At 38.6% G+C, this 21,387-nt stretch overlaps 1 protein-coding gene across 1 annotated transcript in view; it reads left to right on the top strand.

Annotated features, from left to right (window-relative positions):
* PAWR (pro-apoptotic WT1 regulator) overlaps positions 1-21,387 on the top strand; it is an 81,160-nt gene that overhangs the window by 53,189 nt on the left and 6,584 nt on the right. The window contains exons 4-6 of the mRNA XM_082755842.1: positions 8,133-8,167; positions 17,003-17,150; positions 18,508-18,612. Coding sequence (XP_082611968.1) covers positions 8,133-8,167; positions 17,003-17,150; positions 18,508-18,612 — 288 coding nt within the window. The remainder of the gene's footprint in view (positions 1-8,132; positions 8,168-17,002; positions 17,151-18,507; positions 18,613-21,387) is intronic.

The following is a 21,387-nucleotide window of genomic DNA, read 5'->3' on the forward strand; positions in this document are numbered from 1 at the left end:
GGGTGCCCCTGGATCTGGGCAGGTCTTGGGAAGAGGCATGCTTTGCACATTGCTCCCGAGTTCTGGAAAAGCAAAACCTACGTTAGCAAGACTTGTGCGCAGGCGTGTTGGATGTGCAGTACTTAATTGTGGCTCTGCTTTGTTGGGCAAAGTGAGCTGCAGCATGTTCACCTAGCACGTTGCTCATCTGCAGCCCAGAACCACACACACATTACAGGGAACTGCATGTTTGCAGAAGATGTCTGTTTTTAAAAAATAATAAATTGACTAGCTTTTCTCTCCAATGTGTTGTATAGTCAAGAAGTACAAGACCTGGAACATGTCGGAGATGCAAGGGTTTTATATGGGCTGCAGAGAAAGGGTCTGGGAAATTGCAGGTGTCTAGGGAACTGCTAGCTCATGATGCTAGCCTAATTTATTGTTATGGTACAATACCATACTACCTCTGAAGTGGTGTCTTCTCTTTGGGTCTTGTTTGATACTATTTCATATGTATATCAACATATCTTCTTGTTGTTTAGATGTATTTGTATATCTAAACATGTAATGTAGATATATGCACATGGATACATATATAAAAGAAATTACATACACGTATAAAAGAACTGAATGCAGATAAAGATGTTTGAAGGCAGTTGCTTTAATAGATCAATTTACTTATAAAACTTACCCTTGTATTTTCTATCATTCCTAAAGAAAGCATTATGCTTATGTAGATCTGTAATGCCATTGCCTTTCCACTTCTATGAATGCCTACCTGAATCCATCAGACAGTATTTCAGAAATAGGTGACTAGAGGATACATTAACCTTAAATTTCCCCTCTTTAGCATAGATAAAGAAATTGTATTCCTCTTCTCCCCTCTGACATTTTTGTTAGGTCTCAGTTGTCTACGCCAGCTGCCTCACAGGGAAGAGATTGTTCTTTATTGCTGACCTGGGTTTAAATCTCTGGGTGCTTCATTATCAAAACAGTTCTGACAATTGCATCTGAATTTCCAGAATACTGGAATGTCTTTTTCCTGCTCAAAGATTTATTAATTCTAGTACCATTCTATTCACTATGGCATGTTTTAAAAAGATCGGTTGGATGTAAATTAAACAAAGCTCTTTTAAAATGTGTTGGTTCGTGCTTGACAGAGTACAAATCAAAGGAAGATTAAAATACGATGCCAGGCTATTTCAGAACAGTAGGTCAGCTTTTATTTTTGTTTGATCTTACCAGGTTCCTGTTTCAGTTTATTTTGTAACTGATTAATAGGTGGTGATAACTTCATGCTTTCTTAACAGTTTTAGAAATAAAAGCTCATTTTTACAGTGGCTGCTTATAAAAGAGATTTACTGGGTGTGTAAAGTGTTTAAGGTCAGCTCTAGGAAATCCACGCCAGAAAAAAATAAAATGTAATGAATGTGAGCAGTAGATGTAAAATCTTGGCAGCTAGGAGACTAACGGGAGGGGAGGAAGCCTGGGATGGTTTTGTATGTACAAGGCTTCTGCCCAAGTAGAGATCTAGAAATTGCACAGCTACAGGGGGTGCAAGTAGTTCAGTAATATAACTTGAGCCTCTAAAAAGTACCTTGGAGTGCTACTAAAAGGAATGGTTTCAGTGGAAATGAGCTTTACCATTTGGGGTGAAATTGGTGTTACATTCTAGGGAAAACTTCTCTAGAAATTTTCAAGTGGTTTAGAATCAGGAATGGAAAGTAAGTGGTACCCTCATGGCTCTTTTACTCCTGTGAGGTGCTTTTTCGTGGGGAGTTTGGATGGGAGGGAAAAGTGGCATACCTCATTTTCCTTCCTCCTGCTGTTCGCATCTGTAGTTATTTCTGGCTTGTATTAGCATCGGGTTGCCTTTTAGTTAGCCAGCATTCAGAAGTAATCTTACTTCTAATAACTGAATTAGACTTAGGCTGCATTGCAGAAAGTATGTAACTGCTGTTTCCAAGGAAATGGCAATAAAAAATTGTACTGAACCTGAGAAGAAAGCAATTAGAGTTGATCAAGATGTGATTCATGACAGAGATTTGAGTTAACTTGATTGCCTGGGTGGAAGTAGAATCCACCTGATCCTTTTTTTTTTATATAAAAACAAACAAACAAACAAAACCTTCCTCTGGGCAGTGAAGTTGTATCTGCTCCCATCTTGAGGGATATTTAGGAAACTTCATAAGGAAACCTGTATTAGGATTGCATATGAAAACTGAAATTGTTTTGATGGCTCATTTTCAGTCAAAATTTTACCTTGCATGTTACAGCAATATTGTTATGTAGTCAAAATGTGAGTTTACACCGGTATTGTCAAATTCTAAGACACTGCCCCTATTATACATACCAGTATTTACACCAGCATGCCCCAGCAGCCTGTTTTGATACAGACAATTAGCTTTAATTGTTTGTGAAACTTTTAAGTAGTCTTCAGGGGATCCCAGTGAAATACTTTCATAGTTTGGCTGACTTCTAGGGTTTGTAGATGTTTTAAAACAATGTTTGTTAATACATTTTAACTAACGGATTTGTAATGGTAGCGTTGGCTTAACATCTGGAAATCTTTGTCAGACACTTATAAACATGGACAACTCTATTTATTTAAAGCCCGATGACCAGCCTGTTCATCTAATCTGTGCATCAGCCGGATGAAGTACCAATGAGCCAGGAGGAGAGAAGGGAATTAGCAAAGTTGCTTACGTCCTTGTTTGCCAGAAGTTAAATTGGCAGTAAGTGGTTTCGTTAATGGAGTGGTCTCAGCTGCCATTTGTGCCCTCGCACCCCTTCTTCCTCTTGTGCAGGTGTGTGTTAGGCTGCGTGGTGAGCCAGATGGAGCTCGTCTGCAGTGAGACAAATCTGTGCTTTTTTCTCTGTGATTTCACGCCCCTGGTGCATTAACTTGTGGCAGTGCAGACACGACTGTAGACACCAGGAAAACGGAGCATGATCAGGGGGTTTGTAGGCATGGGGCAAAGGGAGCGTGGCGGGTTTCTGGAGCAGTGCTGGCTTCTGTCTGCCTGCAGTGACTTTGCAATCCCACTTGAGATGGAGCGAGAGCAAGGTTACTTGACTGTAGAAACTATTAGTGGTAGCATGGTGTTACAAGATAATACAGGATGCCAGATACCATGTGCAAGAAAAGTAATTTTTTTTTTTTAATGAGACTTAAATAAATTGATCTCTTTATTGCTCATAAGGAATTATTTTGAGAAATCATTCATTTCTGTAGTAATTATTGTAGATTTTTAAACATTGGTGAAAACTCAATTTAAAACAAAAACAAGATTTGCAAATTACTATATTTATGCATGCCTAATGGTCTGCTTTTATTTTTTTTGTGGAACAGAAATATTCTTCCTTTCCCATCTCTTATTTCCTGCCAGCCTGTTCTTGCTCCTTACACCATTTTTGGAGAAGGTCACAAGTTGTAACAGATGTTTGCGTCATTTTAAGAGTTTTTAAATAGTTTGAAACCTTAAACTAATTTTTGTTTAACAGACACATATGTTGATTTTAATATAGCTACATATATACTTGTTTTTGTAGCAACCTTTGGGCAGATAAGACACAAAAATAAATTTCATAATGTGAGAACAGAGACCAAAAATGGATTTCCCTGGTGCTTGCATTGCTGCCTTAAAGAATGGTTAGTTTGTATTTACACGGGAGATTCCAAAATAACAAGTCACAATTTACAAAGTCTGCAACATTAGCTTGGTTATCAAAGTATCGGTGATAGGAAATTGTTTTTACACATAATTTGCTGTATATTTTTAACTTTTTGTTGATAGTATTTGTAAAAACAAAACAAACCAAAAAAACCTACCATAGAAACATCTGTTACAAAGGACTAGTTAGTATTCTGTTGTTTTTTTTTTGTTTTTTTTTTTTTTTTTAAGTTTTACCAGCTGTCGTTTGTAGCAAATGAGAATATTTGCTGTGAACTTTGTTCCCGAGCATTTGTTTGCTTTCCCAGCTTTCTCTTTCTGAATAACTGGCATATCTGAAGAGTACAGGCAAACTTCTAGAAGACCTCTGTTGAGGTGCATACGCAAGTCTGTGTGTTTAAATTGCTTACCAGCCAGTATTTGCACTTACTGGATGAAAAAGTCTCATAAATTTGTGGTTATAAGATGTATATGTTGCATCCTTTTGGTGTCTAGAGTAGGGAACAGGCACCAAGGCCGAGGGATTTCTTTGTACAAGGAAACATGTGCTTTGCTGGACTGCAGTGTCTCCCCTTTTTGCAAATTCCCCCTTTTTTTAAGTTTTTGCTTTTCCTGGTATGTTCACCAGTGAGCACAGCCATACTGTTGAGGCTTCAGCATTTTCCTTAAAAAGAAGCTGTTTAAAAAATGAAAGTTGAGGAAGCTTAGAGCCTGAAATTTCGCATTTGGTCCAAAAGGCTGAGTCACTGCTTTGAGGAAGTGTAGCATAATCTGGGGTGACGATTTTTAGTGGCAATATTAGAGGACTGCTTTAAGCATCTTGAATGAGCAGTGCAGGACATTTTAAATGATTAACAAGAACTTTTCCACAACATAGCTGCAAAAAAGGTAATTTTATGAATATGTTTGTTATCTTTTGACCAGTAAGTTGAGTGACAAGGTTCACTGAGTACAGGGGTAAAAAGATCATAGACTTCATCTGTAGTAGGAAGTTAGTGCAGTATTGTAGAAGAAAATCTGCAGTGAAACTTTCAGTGCTGAGGTGTTCAGTCTGCTTGATTTTTATTTTTTCTTTGACAGTGTTTCTGACCTTGTGGCCTGAATACCTGTGAGCGTTTGGAAGACTTTTACAACGCATTTCGTGCTTTACTTTCATCCAAAGAGAATCCAGTTTGCACATTCTGAGAACGCTTCATGATAAGATCTGGAGCACAGGAGTAGGAGGTGGTTGGAGGCTGATTTTGAGAGAACACTTGCGATCTGTGCTAAAAGACCAATAGAGATGTAGTACGGGCTATAGGAGCACAGAATCACTAAGGCTGGAAGGGATGTCAGGAGGTCTGTAAGTCCAGCCCCTGTGCACAAAACAGGGTCAGCTAGAGCAAATTGCTTGGGGCTGTGTCCAGTTGGGTTTTGATTATCTGCACGGGTAGAAACTGCGTAGCCTGTCTAGACATCCTGCTCCAGTGCTTGACCTGACAGCAGAAAGAGATTTTCTTAGGCTTGAGCTTTCTGTATTTCAGTTTGTGTTCACTGTGCCCTTTTGCTGGCACAACTTAGTCTGCCTCCACCTTCTCTTCTTTACCCATTAGCTATTTATACACATGGACAAGATTCCTCCTGGGCCTGTTCTCTGAGCTGGATGTTCACTTTCAGCCTCTCCTCATATGTTGGATGCTCCAAACCCTAATCTTCATGGAGATAGACTCACTCCATTACATCTTTGTTGTGCTGGGGAGCCCAGAACCGGACTCAGCATTCCTGCTGGGGTCTCTTCAGGGCTGAGCAGGGGCAAAGGATCACCTCCATTGACCTGCTGGCAACACTCGTCCTGGTACAGCCCAAGATCCTGTTGGACTTCTTTGGGCAGACTGCTGGCTTGAGTGTCCAGCAGGACCCCTGGGTCCTCTTCTGCAAAGCCCACCAGTCCCACAGCACATACTGATGCTTGGGATTATTCCTTCCCAAGGTGCAGGACTTTGCATTTCTCTTTTTTGGACTTCGTGAGGTCTTTGTACCTCTATTTCCCCACCCTGCCAGTGTCCCTCTGCATGGCAGCAGAGCTATCTGATGTATTAACCACTCCCTCCATCTTAGTGCAGTCTGTGAATGTGTTGAGGAGGCACTTTGTCCCATCACCCAGGCCATTATTGAAGGTGTTGAATGGCCCTGGCCTTGCATCAATTCTGGGGCATGCTGCCTGTGGCTGGTGTCCAGCTTGATGTCATGCTGCTGCTCGTCACAACCCCTTGAGCCCAGTTCAGTCACTTTTCAGTGCACCTTACCGTCCATATTCCATCAGTTTGCCTGTACGTATGTTATGGGGGAAGGTGTTGAAAGCCTTGCTAAAAATCAAGATACACAACATCTGCTTTCCCCTTATCTGCAGAGCTTCTCCCTTGTCATCATAGAAGACTGTCAGGTCAGTCAGTTTTATTTCCACTTCGTCTATCCATGCTGAGTGCTTCAAATCACCTTCTTTCCTTAACAGATGGGTTTGTTTCATTGCCTTCCTAGGGACAGAGGAGAGGCAGCCTGGCCTGTAGTTCCCTGGATCTTACCTCCTGGCCTTGAAGATAGAAATGCCATTTGCTTTCTTTCAGTCCTCACAGACCTCACCCTACTGCCATGTCCTTTAAAGATAATATACCTTTCCTAAACTTTAAAGATAACATTGGTATGGTTTAAAATTATTTCCTTGCCATTTTAGAGGTGGAATGAGGTTGCTGTTTCACAGCTGTAAGTTGCTACTTTTCAGATGCTGTTATAGATAAATCATCTGTGTTAAAACAGCAATTTTGCACTACTCTGTGTGTTTCTTTAAATACTTAATTCTCATGACTTAAACAACTTTGTTCAATATTGTTTTTCTGCTTGTAGTAGGAAGAGTGTGGCATATATTGCAGAAGTTGAAAATGTTTCATAAATTAAAATACACCTTAAGATCAAGTTTTTTTTTCCTGTAATACAAATTATTTACCACTTTATTTTCTATCATAAAATATTGTTATCTTCATTTTAGCTAGTTTATTGTTACTTACAGAGACATCAATAAACTGATCATTGAAGCCAGTGTAACGTTTCATAGGATTTTCAGTGGGTGGAAACGTTTTTTGCATCTTGTTTTAAACATTCATTTCTTCCTTTCTGTGTAATTAGTATCATAAATAGACAGAATTTGATGCTTTGCTGTTACATTTTTTTTTTAACCAGTAAAGGCAATTATTCAGTTCATTAACTCCTTAAATATTCTTTTCTGACTTTTTACCTAGTACTTGCTGATGCTGGGGGGGGAGTTTTGTCTATGACTAATAAAATAATTCGTTCACGTTCTTACAACATCCTAAAAAATGTTTGTGGATTTACTGTCTAATCTGAGCCATCTTTTATCCAAGTGAAACAAGTCTTAACTTTTCTGTGTGATCAGGCTGTTACTGAAACTACAAGCATAGTGTTATCAATGCAAATGTATTGTTTCAGGGTTTTTTTCTTAGTTGTCATAATGCATCGGTGTTTTTTTTTTTAGGCATTGTGTAAAAGAATAAATGAGCACTTTCTCCCACTGCATTTTTATTTCCATTTCCGTCTTTACAGAGCAAGAATAAAAGCATAATGGGTTATTTTATTATTGTTGTTACTACAGTTGTGGGACTTGCCTTCACACTAGAAAAATAATGAAAATACTTCAAATTTGCAAATAACCCATGTATGTATCTTTGAAGGGCCAGATGCAGAGTTCTTGCACTGTTGAACTCTTGTTTAAAATGTGCTCTGTTTCTATTTCAGTTAAGATCTTTTCCAAATAGCATTCAAAGGAGAAGAAGAGTATTAGAGTTTGTAGTCAGAATGCCTTAAGCCTCTGCAGGTACTTAGAAAGCAATGATCTAAAAATTAACTTCTCATAGCTTGACAAATTACTGCCTGATATTTGAGTGCACAAAACAGCCACATACAGTCTTCTAGCCTACTTGCTTACCAGCCTGACAGAATCTGAGGTGAGCCAGGTTGCAAAATAGAGTGGTGAAGGGCTTACCCATGGACAGGTACAATGGCCTAGCTGATATGCAGTAACTTGATTTGGGTCTCAACCCTGTACTGCTTGCCAGCTTCCAAAAAAATATCAAAATGCGGAAGTATTAGTAGTCATAGTGAAGGCGTATTTGTGATAGGGTGCATACTGTTTTAGTAAACTGCATGTTGTGAACATGTGAGTGCATCACGTTTTAAGAATAAATGAGAAATTGTCGTTAAGGGTTCTGAGCTTGTGTTCAGAAGCAGTAGCTTGATGGCAGTAATCCTGGTATTCTGTCTATTCCTGACAGCTGAAAGGTGCAAAACTGAGTTGTTCAGTAGCTGTTTGAAACATGGACCTCCTGCTCTTATCTGCAGGATTCATTTCTTATGATGTAGTAAAGTATTATGGAAATACAAATAAAATAAAAATATTAATAATGATGTTTTGCTTTCTATTTCTTTCAGGACTCCTCCAGGGTGGTTTCAAGCAGATATAAAAGGTATGAGATCTTTGTACTTAACACATGTATTCATATACATAGTTCTGCCAGATATAAACTTCGGACACCAAGTTGAACAAGAGCCAGCAGTGTGCCCTTGCTGAAAGGAGTCTTGTGGTGGCCTGGGCTGCATTAGGCTAAGTATTGCTAGCAGGTTGAGGGAGCTGATTCTTGTCTGTTTGGCACTGGTGAGGCCACACCTGGAGTGCTCTGCCCGGTTCTGGACTCCCAAGTACAAGAGAGACTTGGACACAATGGAGAGAATCCTACACAGGGCCACCAAGATGGTGAAGGGACTGGAGCAGCTCAATTATGAGGAAAGGCTGAGAGAGCTGGGCCTCTTCAGCATGGAGAAAAGAAGGCCTGGAGATGTCTCATCAATGTCTGTATGCACCCTGAAGGGAGGGTGCAGAGAGGGCAGAGCCAGGCTCTTCTCAGTGGTGGCCAGTGCCATGCCAAGAGGCAATGGGCACAAACTGGAACATAGGTTCCCTCTTCCTGAACACGAGGCAGCACGTCTTTTCTGTGTGGGTGACGGAGCAGTGGCACAGGCTGCCCTGAGAGGCCGTGGAGTCTCCTCCTTCAAGATTCTCAAAAGCTGCCTGAACGTGACCCTGGTCAGCCTGCTCTGGGTGGCCCTACTTGGGCAGGGTCTGGGTCTGGGCCTGGGCCTGGGCCTGGTGGGCTCCAGAGGGCCCTGCCAGCCTCAGCCCTTCTGTAAAAGCTAATTTAAATAGGATGAGTGTTTGATGTGTAGGCCGTTATACTACTGCTACAAATATACAGCCTTATTTGGGGATAAGGACCAAAGTGATGCACCCCAAACCCTTCTGTTATGTTACTATTTTAAAATAATCTTAGCTAGCATTTTGCTGGGTCTTATTAGTGGGTTGCGAAGCACCAACTTCTTAAGATTGATAGGTAGATAATTTTGTTGTTCTCCACAGTAGTATTGAAAGCAATTTCTATAAATTTATCATACTAACGTCTCTGTTTTAAGGGATGCTGCTCACTTAACATGTCCTGTTTTGTTATTTGCCTGACTTTGAGACAAGTATTACTCTTGTCATTTCTCAAGTTCATCAATCAGAAACATGTCAGACACTGCTGATGCACCTGACAAGTGCATGAAAATTTCGTCCACGTGGAACATGCTGACTCAGCTATTGCAATTATTAGGAAAATGTAACATTAACATGAAGTTTAAAATATGTCAACTGAAGCAAGGCATTTTTGGAAATACATTTTTATTTCACACATGAATTTATTCTCTTTTACATATTTCCTTTATTCAGGTAAAATATGTTTTATTCACCTGTATTATATGTCATCTCTGCAGAAGTAACTGCAAAGAGCACCTTCAGTTACCTAGTATTCACTAGTGTATTTTCTACTCCTCAGACTTGTACACATACTCTTTTATGCTTCACATTTCTTAGTGTGATACTTCCTTTTATATTTAGGTTACTGGGTTCCCATAAACGTGGCCAAGTGATACTTTTTATTGCTGTGGAGTTTTTTGAATCACTTTGTTAAAGCAGAATGTGTGGATTTACTTTCACAGCCTTAATATCTGTGTAATTCCATTATTTCTTTTCTTATTAGTCAAGCACATTTTAGTTGAGTCTCCACTTCCTCTTGAGTACCTGTGAGGAATTTTGTTGCTATTAGTGTCTGCCAAATACTTAGTCGTGTGTGTCATAAGTACCTGGTGGGTTTTCCTGAAACTTTATATTTACCCTGTACTCACTTGCAAAAACTTGGTTGTGTCTGGGGTGGTAATAAAGAGAAGTTTGAGTAATCACACACATTTGTAACTTAGTTGAAAATAAACTAATTCTTCTGATAACATTGCAAAAAATTGGAAACTCTTAAGTTAGGAAATACTAAAATAAGACTTGTTTGTGTGGTCTTCATTCAGTCAGCTTTAGTTATATGAAGGATGTACATTCTTTGTTCATGAACTTTCCCCCTCAGGACTTGCATCACTTTCAGGAGGAATCTGACTTGCTGTGAGCTGCAGTTCAATATTTTGTTACGTATGTTGCCATATATCTTACTCATTGCATAGTCCTCAAACCTCATTTTGAGAACAAAGCATTATTTTCCTGTGAGGTCATCACACTACCCAGTACCCAAATATTAATTGGATTTTATTCTAACAAAACCTCGGTAGGTGTACAAGAGCCAGTACTTCACAAATAGAGACTTAACACCTACTGTGATTGGAGATAGAATTATCTACCGATTTTTCTCTATATTTAAAAATTTCTACCCTCCCCCAAGTAATTTTTCAGTTAAGAGCACTTGAACAAGATATGTCTCCCAGTGGCTGCACTTTCTGGTGTAAATCCTAAAGGAATCAAGACCAGACTCCTCTCCTCTTCTGACAAAGCTTGGCTTTTTCACCTCTTCCTTCATCTGCAATACAGGAAAGTCCTGGAGAAAACACCCTATTCTACAGTAAGCATTATTATTAAGGCCCAAATGTATTCAACATAATGGTCTTTTAACAGCTTTATGCGTACTTCCTTAGGTTTCCAGGAGAAGTGAGAAGCAAATTCCAATCTAGGGCTAACCTGTTTGAGATCCCATTTGAAGCTGTTACTTGCACTGCTCTAACAACAGGCAGTCAGTACTTCTGGGGTGGGGAAGAGAGAGGCTGTTAGTAGACTTTACAGCAAATGACAGCAAAAATGGAAAGAATATTTTCATAAAACCTTTGGCTCTGTTGTAGACCCCCATGGGAAGAATGTATTATTTGTCAGAAAATTTCCAGTCATTTTCCCACATTTTTACTGCTTCTAACCTACTCATTTGTTTTCTCCCTCTTTCCTAGTTGTTCCTCACCAAAAGTGACATCTCAACAGTTTTCTTCACTTCCCTGGTTTCCATTTCCTGGCCCAGTCAGACACCTTTTCCTCTCTCTTCCCCTTTCTCATACATCCTCATATTTAACTACGGAGGTACTAGTCTTTGGCATTTTTCTGATCTCTTCTGTTCTGTCTCCATCTTCTGACTTTCAGTCCTCAGTTACTGATGCCATTCCAGGCTTCCAGTGCCCTCCCTCTTCCTTCCCATATAGCTGTTTTCACGTCTACACTGAGACACCCATCCTCCTGGGCCCAAGAAGATGGGAGATTAATCAAGAGCAGAGAAAGGCTTGTGCTGTGTGTTGTGATGGAATTTCTACTCTCGCAATATATCTCAGGGCTCCAGGAATTGCAGATTTTACTACCTATTTAATCAGACATACTGACTACTTTGCCTTGTATGGATGCAGGAATCCATAGTTAAACATTTATATGACATTGCTGAGAAACCCGTTTCACTGAGTGCCCTTTGACGGGAAGATGTGTTTACAAATGAAATCTGCTGGCGATGTTGTTCGGCTGACTTGGACAAACTGAGCCTGTCTCCTTATACAATAAAGTAAATAAAAGTTTGGAATGAGGCTCTTATAATTGTAGTCTGTCTTCTGATTCTTTTTTTTTTTTTAATTCCATATTTATACCCTAGAATTTTGTATTGGGGTTCATTTGTAGTTGCATGAGTTAACCACATAAAACGTTTTCAAAAGAAAGTGATGGTTCTGTTGTGATCTGGAGTGACACAGTAGGATGCTTTAAAACCATGACCAGTATCTTCAGGGTCATGCTTACATGAAGGCTGAGGGACATGCTCATGAGTTTATTTGAGAGTTGTGACCAGACATCTTTGCTGACTATGAGCTACAAAGAATGGCTCGGGGGACCTTAATCATACAGCTCCTAGGATTAGGGGATCTAACTGTCCCATCTAAGTCATAGGATTAGAACGTGTGGGTATCGTTCTGGGGCAATAGCCCCTATCTGTTTTCTCATTTTTAGTTTTTCCCTAAGCTTTTCTTAATACAATGTGCTGCAGCTTGGCTGTTCCAACTGCTGTAGCTGGGACTAGCATTTTTAGCACTGCTTTGTGTGTAGTTCTTTTAAATCAAGAGGCACCTTGCCATTGGTAAGGGTGGTTTTCTGAGTCAGTTCTGATGCTGTCACCAGAGTTGGTGTCATCACTGATTTCTCAAACAAGTCAGTGACAAAGTGTATTGTTTCTTGAAATACTTGAGTGTAATCTACATGTAAACATGAATTAGGTTTCTCTTGCATTCTGTGAACTAGAAGTTTGCAAGTAACAGCAAAGCAGGATATGCATGTGGGCATAGGAATACTTTGTTTTATTTTAAAAAGACATTTAGCTTATTTTCTAGAAATGCCTTAAATTAAAACTAAAACCTTGCAAATTGGGGTTTAAAATAATTCAGAAGATTTCACATGGTTCATGGATCAGACAGATCAGGCTGAATCAGTTTACAGAAAGAGTCAGATTAAAATCTCTTAATGGTTCAAGGGTGTGTTCCCCTTATAAGTTTGTTTATTAGTGGAAATGAATACAATATGGTGTGGCTTTATGGCTTCCAGGCAAACGGCAGAGGGCTTTTTCCCTCTTTCAGGATAGCACTGCATGCTCACACCGAACCCAGCAGGTAGGGACCCTGCCCACTAATTCTGAAAGACCACGTTGTACTCTGGTTTCACATTTGTGCAAGAGTAGAAAAGTAAATGAGGTGTAAGAGATCACCAGCTCCTAGTTGGAAGTGCTGTGAAGGAGATGTTAAAGCCCATCTGAAATTCTCTCATTCGGTGTTTTTTTTGATTACCAAAAGTCTTAAAGCGTAAGGAAAAAGCTTAAAGTCTACCAATTTACATGCAACCTACTAACCTTGGTCTCAGTGCTTCAGAAGGGATGCAGCTGCAAAATACCATTTCGTAACACTGTGCCCAGACTTGCCTACTCGCCCCGGTCTGGGAGTTGTGCAGCGAGGCCCTGACGGCTTGGGTTGTGTGCTGAGCGCTGTCTCATCACGCCTGCCACAGCAAGACCTCAGCTGTGCCAAAATGAGCACTTAAGTAGTCAGGGATCACCCAAAGGGCTTTTCTTGACTGTCATATCCCCTTTTCCACTAATTGTTGATGTTACAAAGTGGTGGAAAAGCTTAGGGTATTCCTAGAGAAGCTTATTATGGCATAGGTTGGGCCCGCTGCAGTTCCTCGTTGTTGGCTGTGCCAAAGCAGCTGGGCCTAGTGGTGTCTGAGGGAGCTGCTGTGGCTGGCAGTCGGAGGTGTCCTACTCAGTCACTTTACAGCCAGAGCCAGGACAAGGGGCTGTGAGTTGCAGGGATGACAGGGCTGCCTTTCTTAGCTCAGCACCGACAGCCTCCAGCACAGCTTAACCAGTCCGAAGCAACAGAAGTCCGAAGTAGGCTGTTTAGAAACACTAAACACTTCTTTAGAAACACTTCTGCTGATTCTTCTAAAGAAGCTGCTAGCAGCTGGCTGGATTTCAAGGTGACACAATTAATTATGAGTTTCCAAATCAAGTATAATTACATGATTCTGGAAATGAACATAAATGCATTATAATTGAAATCATTGACGTTTGCTTTTGAAGATAGGTGACTTTAATTGGATGAAATTGTCATTTGGGCAGTGCCTCATGAAAATATTGAAAGAGACATTGAAAAGAGCAAGATTTTTTCCACCCTCCTGTAATACTGCTATTAATGCTGACCCTTTGCAAATAGCAGGTTTTATTTTATTTTATTTTATTTTAAAGGAAGCTACTAGAATGTCATTCTAATACAGAACTTTTTGTGTAAGAATAGTCAGAAACTGCAATGTTGGTTCATTTCTTTACTAGTTTGTTACAACAGGTGAAATAATGAAGTTTGTTTCTGTCACTTTCCTTATGACTTAATTTTATTATTTTTTTAAATCCCATTTCCTAGAAATCTTCATGATGTGTCCTTTATACTTATGATACTGATAGGGAATGAGTTCAGTAGGGTCTTCTCCCCATTAAAATAGGTGGGGAAATTTTTAAGCATCAGTTTCAGGGAAAATACAGAAAAGTGTCTTAAGATTCAGCATTAATGAAATTCTTCCTATCTAGTTATTTTTTCTTTTAACTTTCCTTTAGGAACATCTGCCAAGGTCATTCACTGGAGTTGAGATATTCCACTATTGGCAAAAGGGATCACTTCTGAGTGATGAAAAACTGAGTCTTTTTTTGGTGTGGTCTCTCCTTGTGACATGAACAGCATGAAACAACACATCTTTCAAAAAGCTAAATAATCTAGAATTTATAGAGTTAAGCTAAAATATTTCTCTTATGTTATGTTGCAACATGCGTATCCGGTCCCTAGAAATGTTTTTAAAAAAATCTTCTAGATGGAGAATAAACAGTGCTAAATATGGTAATAACATTAAGCTACAAAATTCCTTACAATTGTGTCAGTGTGCCTTGGAAACTTCACACATACTGGAGCAAAGCAACATTTATATCCATGAAAAGGCATTCTTTTGCCAGATATGCCTGCTTTTGATTTGCACCGAATCCATCTAGATTTGCACATTGTCAGCAGGGGTTTTCTAGAGTTATGAAATGCAAAACTGTTAAATGAAAATGTTAATCATATACTCTCCTGCATTTTAAAGGAATTGTTGTAGGGATACTCATGGTGCTTTTTATTCTTCCCCTGAGTGCTCTCAAAAGCCTTTTTATGCATGTTAGAGTGGTGTGGTTTCACAGAATCCCACAAGGGCTGAGGCTGGCAGGGCCCTCTGGATCCCAGCTGGTTCGACCCCTGCTCACACAGGGCCACCCAGAGCCACTAGCCCAGGACAATATCTGGATGACTTTCAAATATCTCTATCCAAGTTCTGGTTAATGCTGAACAAGTTTTATTTTGGTCATATAGATGTATATTTTCAAAGTTTTGGTGGATCAGAGAGTGCAAAATCTCTCTCTGCCTGGTCCTTAAGGTCTTCTGTTCTGCTGCTCTTAATTACTCCTGTTACAACTGTGGAAAGAACATTAAATCTGTGACTTCGAAAATGCTCGACTTCTAATATTTGTATTTCTAAATGAGCACTGGTTTTGTACATAATCACAATACAGAGGCCATAAGCTTTTTATAAACTAGCTCATGCACATTTGCAATGATTATCTGTTAAGATTCCATTGCAGTGTGTTTTAAGGTTACATGATCTAATGCAAAAAAAACCTTATCACCAGCCTGATGTGATAAATAGGTAACACATATATATAATCTACATATCTAATCAGAGGAGTGCCTCTCCAAATATTTTGTGCTGTTTTTTTTTTGTTGTTGTTGTTGTTTTTTTTTTTTTTTTTTTTTTTTTTTGTTTGTTTGTTTGTTTGTTTTTCCCATGGTGCTTGTAACCTGTTGTGTTTTGTCTGGCTGGGATGGAGCTGACTTTCTTCATAGCAGTCAGCATGGTGTTGTGTTTATCCTTTGAAGCAAGGTTGGGAGAGGTTGGGGTTGTTCAGGAAAGAAGGCTCCAGGGAGACCTTAATGCAGCCTTTCAATATATAAAGGGAGCTTATAAGAAAGACAGAAGAGGACTTTTTGCCAGTGCCTGTATTGACAGGGTAAGGGACAATCATCTTAAACTGAACGAGGGGATATTTAGATCGGATATTAGGAAGGAATTCTTCACTATGAGCATGGTAAGGCACTGGAACAGGTTGCCCAGAGAAGCTGTGGATGCCCCATCCCCGGAAGTGTTCAAAGTCGGGTTAGATGGGGCTTTGGGCAACCTGTTCCAGTGTTGACAACTCACTAGTGGTTTGGCTGTTGCTGAACAGGAATTGCACAATGTCAAAGCCTTTTCACCTCTACCTTCAGCTCCTCTGTAGTGAGCAAGATATTGGGAGTGGGCACAGCTGGGACAGCTTCCCTGGGCTGGCCAAAGGGATGTCCCATACCATATAACTCAGCAGTAACACTGGGGTAGCAGAAAAAGAAGTGTGTGGGGGGTTGTAGAGTAGCTTCCAGAGTAGCTATTGCTCAGAGACCAGTCTAACAGACTTCATCTCTCCCCATGAGTTTTCTCTATTTTGTCCTTTCCATGCTCTCCCCAGTGCTGCTGTGTGGAAGAGAGGAGGGAGCGAGCAAGCAACTGTGTGAGTGCTTGCTTGGCTGCTGGTTGGGCTCAGCCCACCACACCCAGCTTTGCTCAAGTTCTGTTGGCCAGTTTCATATTCTAGGTCAATTTCTCGCAATACAGAGATACAACTGTTTCAAGGTGACCTTCAGGTAGCCTCTGCAAAATTCTGTGAGAAAGCAGGGATCGAGATTTTCCTTTTTCAAAGACTTAATGAAAATTTCATAATCACCTTTCAAAAAAAAGCAGATTAGTACCTTTTTCTGAAGACTTTAAAACAAAACAAAAAAGCACACAAAAATCAACTATTTGCTGTAATGATGAGAAATTTCCAAACATTTTGCTTTGTGACATCAGACAGGCTGTATGTGTCCTGAATTTTTTACTGAATTTAGATAACTTTCAGGCAAACAAAATGGGATACATTTCTTAGGGATACAGCAGTAGAGAAGATCAAAAACTTATCTATAGTGAATTCATGTCTGCTGCTTAAATAACCCTGGCCAGAAAAGAAGAGATTCCATAAGGATCAAAACAGGTAGGCTACTATAAAATACTAATCTAGGTAAGTTGTGAATTACAACATTTTATCATAAGGAAATACACTCTAGATTCTTGGTGCAGGTTGTATCTTGAGGCAGTATTGTGCATGATTCCTTGAGGCAGTGAATTCAGTAAGTTCTCAAAAACACAAAGCTGTGAAATAGCTGCTTTGCAGTTTATTAGACTGACCTCTTGAGTGCTTTGGAAAACACTCCATTGTTACTTCTTCCTTTTCCATTTTGTTAAATCTCTAAATAGGTGTCTGCTTTGTTCTATGCCTTTGTAGCACAGCTAATGCTCCAGAAGATGATGCTCTCAATAGATATTCCCGAACAGAGAGGACAACTTATAGCAGATACAGCAGGGATACAAACTCTTCTGGGAGCTCTGTACCAAGTACTGCTTTGGAAAAGAGAATTGAGGAACTTGAAAGGGTGAGTACTAACTAACATCTGCATGGTATAAATCTGAAATAAAGTACCTTTGAAACTCCATGGGGATATTACAAGTAAAAATACATAGAAATGATGCTCAATGCTTGAAGTGCAGATACTTATGTCTATAAACATGTATGATGAAACAAGCAGTCTGAAAGAATGTGAACTTTCTAATCATTATAAATGTTTAGTTTTCATTTGGTGTAGAAGTGCGAAATAATAAGGTAAATATAATACACTCAGAGAGCCAGCTGTTCTCTGTGTATTTGTCATATGTACCTTGTGACGCACCAACACAGGGCAGATAACTTATGGGGAGGAGGGGCTCACTGGCTGTTCAGAAAATAACCAAGTCTGTTTCTGATCTACTTCTAATTTGATTTTTTTTTATGTTCTAAGTGTTATGAAATGTAATTGTTATCTAGTTGTTCACTGAAGTTTTAAGCGTCTAAAATACATTTAAAACAATGTTTTCATTATTTCAGACATTTTTCATGCAAACATATTTGGGAAAGTGTAATAATGTTAAAGCTGTATTTTTCACTTAAAACATTATTTTGGCTAAATATGTCATGTGTGTAATACGGGCTTCTGTTTCTTCCTCTGAAGTGTATTTTTGTGGGTAACTTGCCAAATTTTCTTGAATTCATATGGATGAAAGTTACTAAGTAAATGCAATTTGAATAGACTTTTTTTTTTTAAGGAGAAAATAGGGCGTGTTCTGTAGAAATTATGTTTTTTTTTTTTTTAAGACTTAAGCCAGATTTGAATGAAATGTGTTATAATCCTCCAAATCAACTTTCTTCTGAAATAAGTAATAACAAATAACTGAACTACCAATAACACAGAAAATAGGAGAAGATTTAAGGCCTTCTTTTTGCTGTACTGAACACTGATTTACTGAATGGACGTTTTAATTTTCTCTTGCATTTGAGCCCACAGATATCATGATTCTTCATTTCCTTTGTTAGCTGAAGTGTGAAACAAAAATAAAAGGAAAAAAAACTATAAAAATTTGGAATCAGAGACTTTACATTTACTTGTTTGTCTTTTGGGCCCCCTATCCAGTTCTGGGCTCACTCATGCTTAAGGTAGATATTAAATAAACATCTCTGGAACCAGAGATAGCACACAGGTTTGATGTGGGTAAAATTCCTTATTAGATGTGATTCATTAGCTCCTTGAAATATAAAGGCTTGAAGACATATGGGTTTGGCTCATAGAAAAGAAATTACAGGTATGTGCTTGTGGTGTGTGTGTGGAGGGTTGCTTTGATTAATTTTAATGTTAGTAACTTAAAACTGTCTTTAAAATGCACGATTACATTTGACACCAATGCATATTCTGTTTTTAGGAACTTGCAAAGGAGAGACAGGAAAATCTGAGATTAATGAAGATGACACAGGACAAAGAGGAACTAATTGGGAAACTGAAGGAAGAAATTGATTTATTAAACAGAGTAAGCACGTTTTCTTATATGGTGCTATATAAATAGGGGAAAAAAGCCTCTGCATTCTCAGTGCTTTGTTTCAGGCACTTATAACCACCAGGCAAGGTCTGAATAGAATTAAGCGTTATTGGGAGTTTTTGTTTGTTTGTATCTATGTAACTTTTCTACAGGCATGTAAATAAGTTCTGTTTCCCAGGTGGCTTCTGTTCATCATCATTAACATCATTAATCTCTAGTGGGACTTGACTCTTGACTGATGTGCAGAGCCAGGATGTGCTAGGGAAATATGCTTCTAGTAGTCCAGTGCAGGCTTTCCTATAAAAATTTGACAAAAAATTTCAAAACTGGACTTGGTTGATCCAACAGTGAAGGGAAACTATAAGTTTATGTGCATAGTGCTAAACTTTCATTTGCAACAATGGAGGACAACATACTCAAAAATTCTCGAACTAATGTACAGTACTGAAGGAGCTGAGAATATTCTGAAACATGTCATTTCTTTTTATAAAGAAAGTTGGAATTTATAGGGTAAGTGAAGTATGGTCTGTATTTTGGAGAGATATCTACTTTAATGGGGAATTGATCTTTATGCCACTTTTATATTCAGCAAGGGATCTCTCACATCTAAGCTGATGACCTGAGTATTAGTCAATGAAACTGCTCACTCCTACATAGTGGGCAGCAAAGCTACGTAAAATGCTGGTCACATCTGATTTCCTGTCTCAGAGGTCAGAAAACAAACAAACAAACATAAAAAACAACACAACCCAATTCACTCAAAGCTTGTGTTTTAGGACCATGATAGTTTCTAAAGTTTGCTTTTCCAGAGGAGTTCTAGAAACAATGTTAATTTTTTCTGCTGTATTTGAAGGATTATGTCCTAAATTAAATCCATTGAGTATCTGACTAGATATCAAGTATCTTATAACATGTAAAGACAAGCAGACCGTGGGCATTACATGCACTGAAGTATGATGTCAATTTCTGCTTCTTGTGTGGAAAGAAATCATAAAATGTAGTCCTTCCACAAATCTCTTCACTACAAAATGACTCAAGCTGTACCATTCAGTGAGATACATGTGGTGGTCCCTAGGTAGCCTCTGTTAAATGGAGAAGAGAATGCTTTCTTATTTTTGTTATCCATCAAGTCAGCATTTATCGTATCTATAACATTATCTATTAGCTTTATTGCAGAGCAAGTATTTATGTTTGAATCCCACAGACTTTTCTTAATGAAATAGGTGGCTTTTGAATTTCTGGCCACTTTACTAATTTATCTTGCCACAATTTGAAGCCAGCATGTCTCAAGAGATACTTACATTAAAACAGGTAGTTTTACGTTCTTTTTAAATAGTTGTTGGATTTATGACTGTTTTTGTATTGGCTATCCATGTGGATTTAGAAAGAAGAAAGCTTTAGAATGCTAAAAAGAGCTACAGAAGTATTACATCATTCCCATAAAGGAAAGGAATGAAAGGTAATATGCGATCATATTTGCCTAAGGTTTGTCTTTGCAACTGCAGTCACGAGAGCCATCACTTAAACATCCATCTGCTCTTCATAGAACATTGCTCTGTAGACCTGGCACCAGGATCGGGTGCTTTACATGGAGGAACAGTTGTGATCTTCAACCTTCTGTTTGGATAAGCTGATGACGTCCTGATGACCTAGTGAGCTTACGCAGAGATCTTTTTAAAGTTTTGCTAGTAGGGAACCTGAATAGGGGTCTTGAAATTCGACCATCTATGCATTCATGATATTTCTCCATTCATCAAAAAATGCTCTCATTGCATGTTAGGTTGTACAGACTTGGAAAGAATTTCAAGTCAGAGAGCCTAAATGCCATTTTATTGCATAGCTTTGTGAGTGCTCAGCCCTCATATTTAGAGAAGGGCTCTTTCTAGAAGTTTTGGTCAGTTCATGACCACAGATGCATCCTTCATTGCCAGAGATTGTGTGTTATACTTGAAAAGCTGTTTTTCCAAGAATGCTGAAAACTTGTTGGCAGACTTTTTCTTATTTTAAGTAAAGATATTTATTTAATATAAAAATAAGATTTTACTGAGTACAGTCAGTGCAAAGATACTTAAAGAACATCAGCTGCATTTATATTGAGAACCAGAAAAAGCCTTTTGTCATAAGTGGCATTTTTTCATTCCTGTAGATTAGCCTCTAAAAGTATGTCTGACGCTTTTTTTTTTTTTTTAATAAGATAAAGGCAATTGCTTAATACAAGCCTCAAATAAAGGAAAGGCATCTCAAGATATTTGTAGGCTATGTTCAACTATCAACTAGTTTGTACTCAATCATTTCTGATCTTACTGTCCCTATAGTTAAATGCACATTTGGACTGAGAATTCACAATCTACTTTGTGTCAATGGTGTAGCTATTGGTTCATTTGGAAGTCCAAACTTACCAGCTATTGTATTTTATTTACTAATAAGAGTAAGTTAGCATTGCAGTTTTTAATTTTGATAAGAAGCTTTAAATTCCAGAGCAGCAAAAAAACCATCTGCATCTCTCAGTCCATTATTTCCCTAGATATTTAAACTGAATTAGTTATTTTTCTTGGATCATATTCAAGAACTTCTTTGGAATGTTATTTTGTCAGCATGAACTTTCACAAACTATTTACATTTTATTTTGAGTAAATAACAGGTATTTTTATACAGAAGGCTTTTAGGTAAGTTTTAATTGAGCTATCTAATGTCTCTGTTAACAGCAAGATCAAATACACTATTACATATGCCGAACTAAAAAAAATCATTTTATTGAAAAAGTAT

This window comes from Aythya marila (genome assembly GCF_965140915.1).
Source record: "Aythya marila genome assembly, chromosome: 1".
In the NCBI taxonomy this organism is placed as follows: domain Eukaryota; kingdom Metazoa; phylum Chordata; class Aves; order Anseriformes; family Anatidae; genus Aythya; species Aythya marila.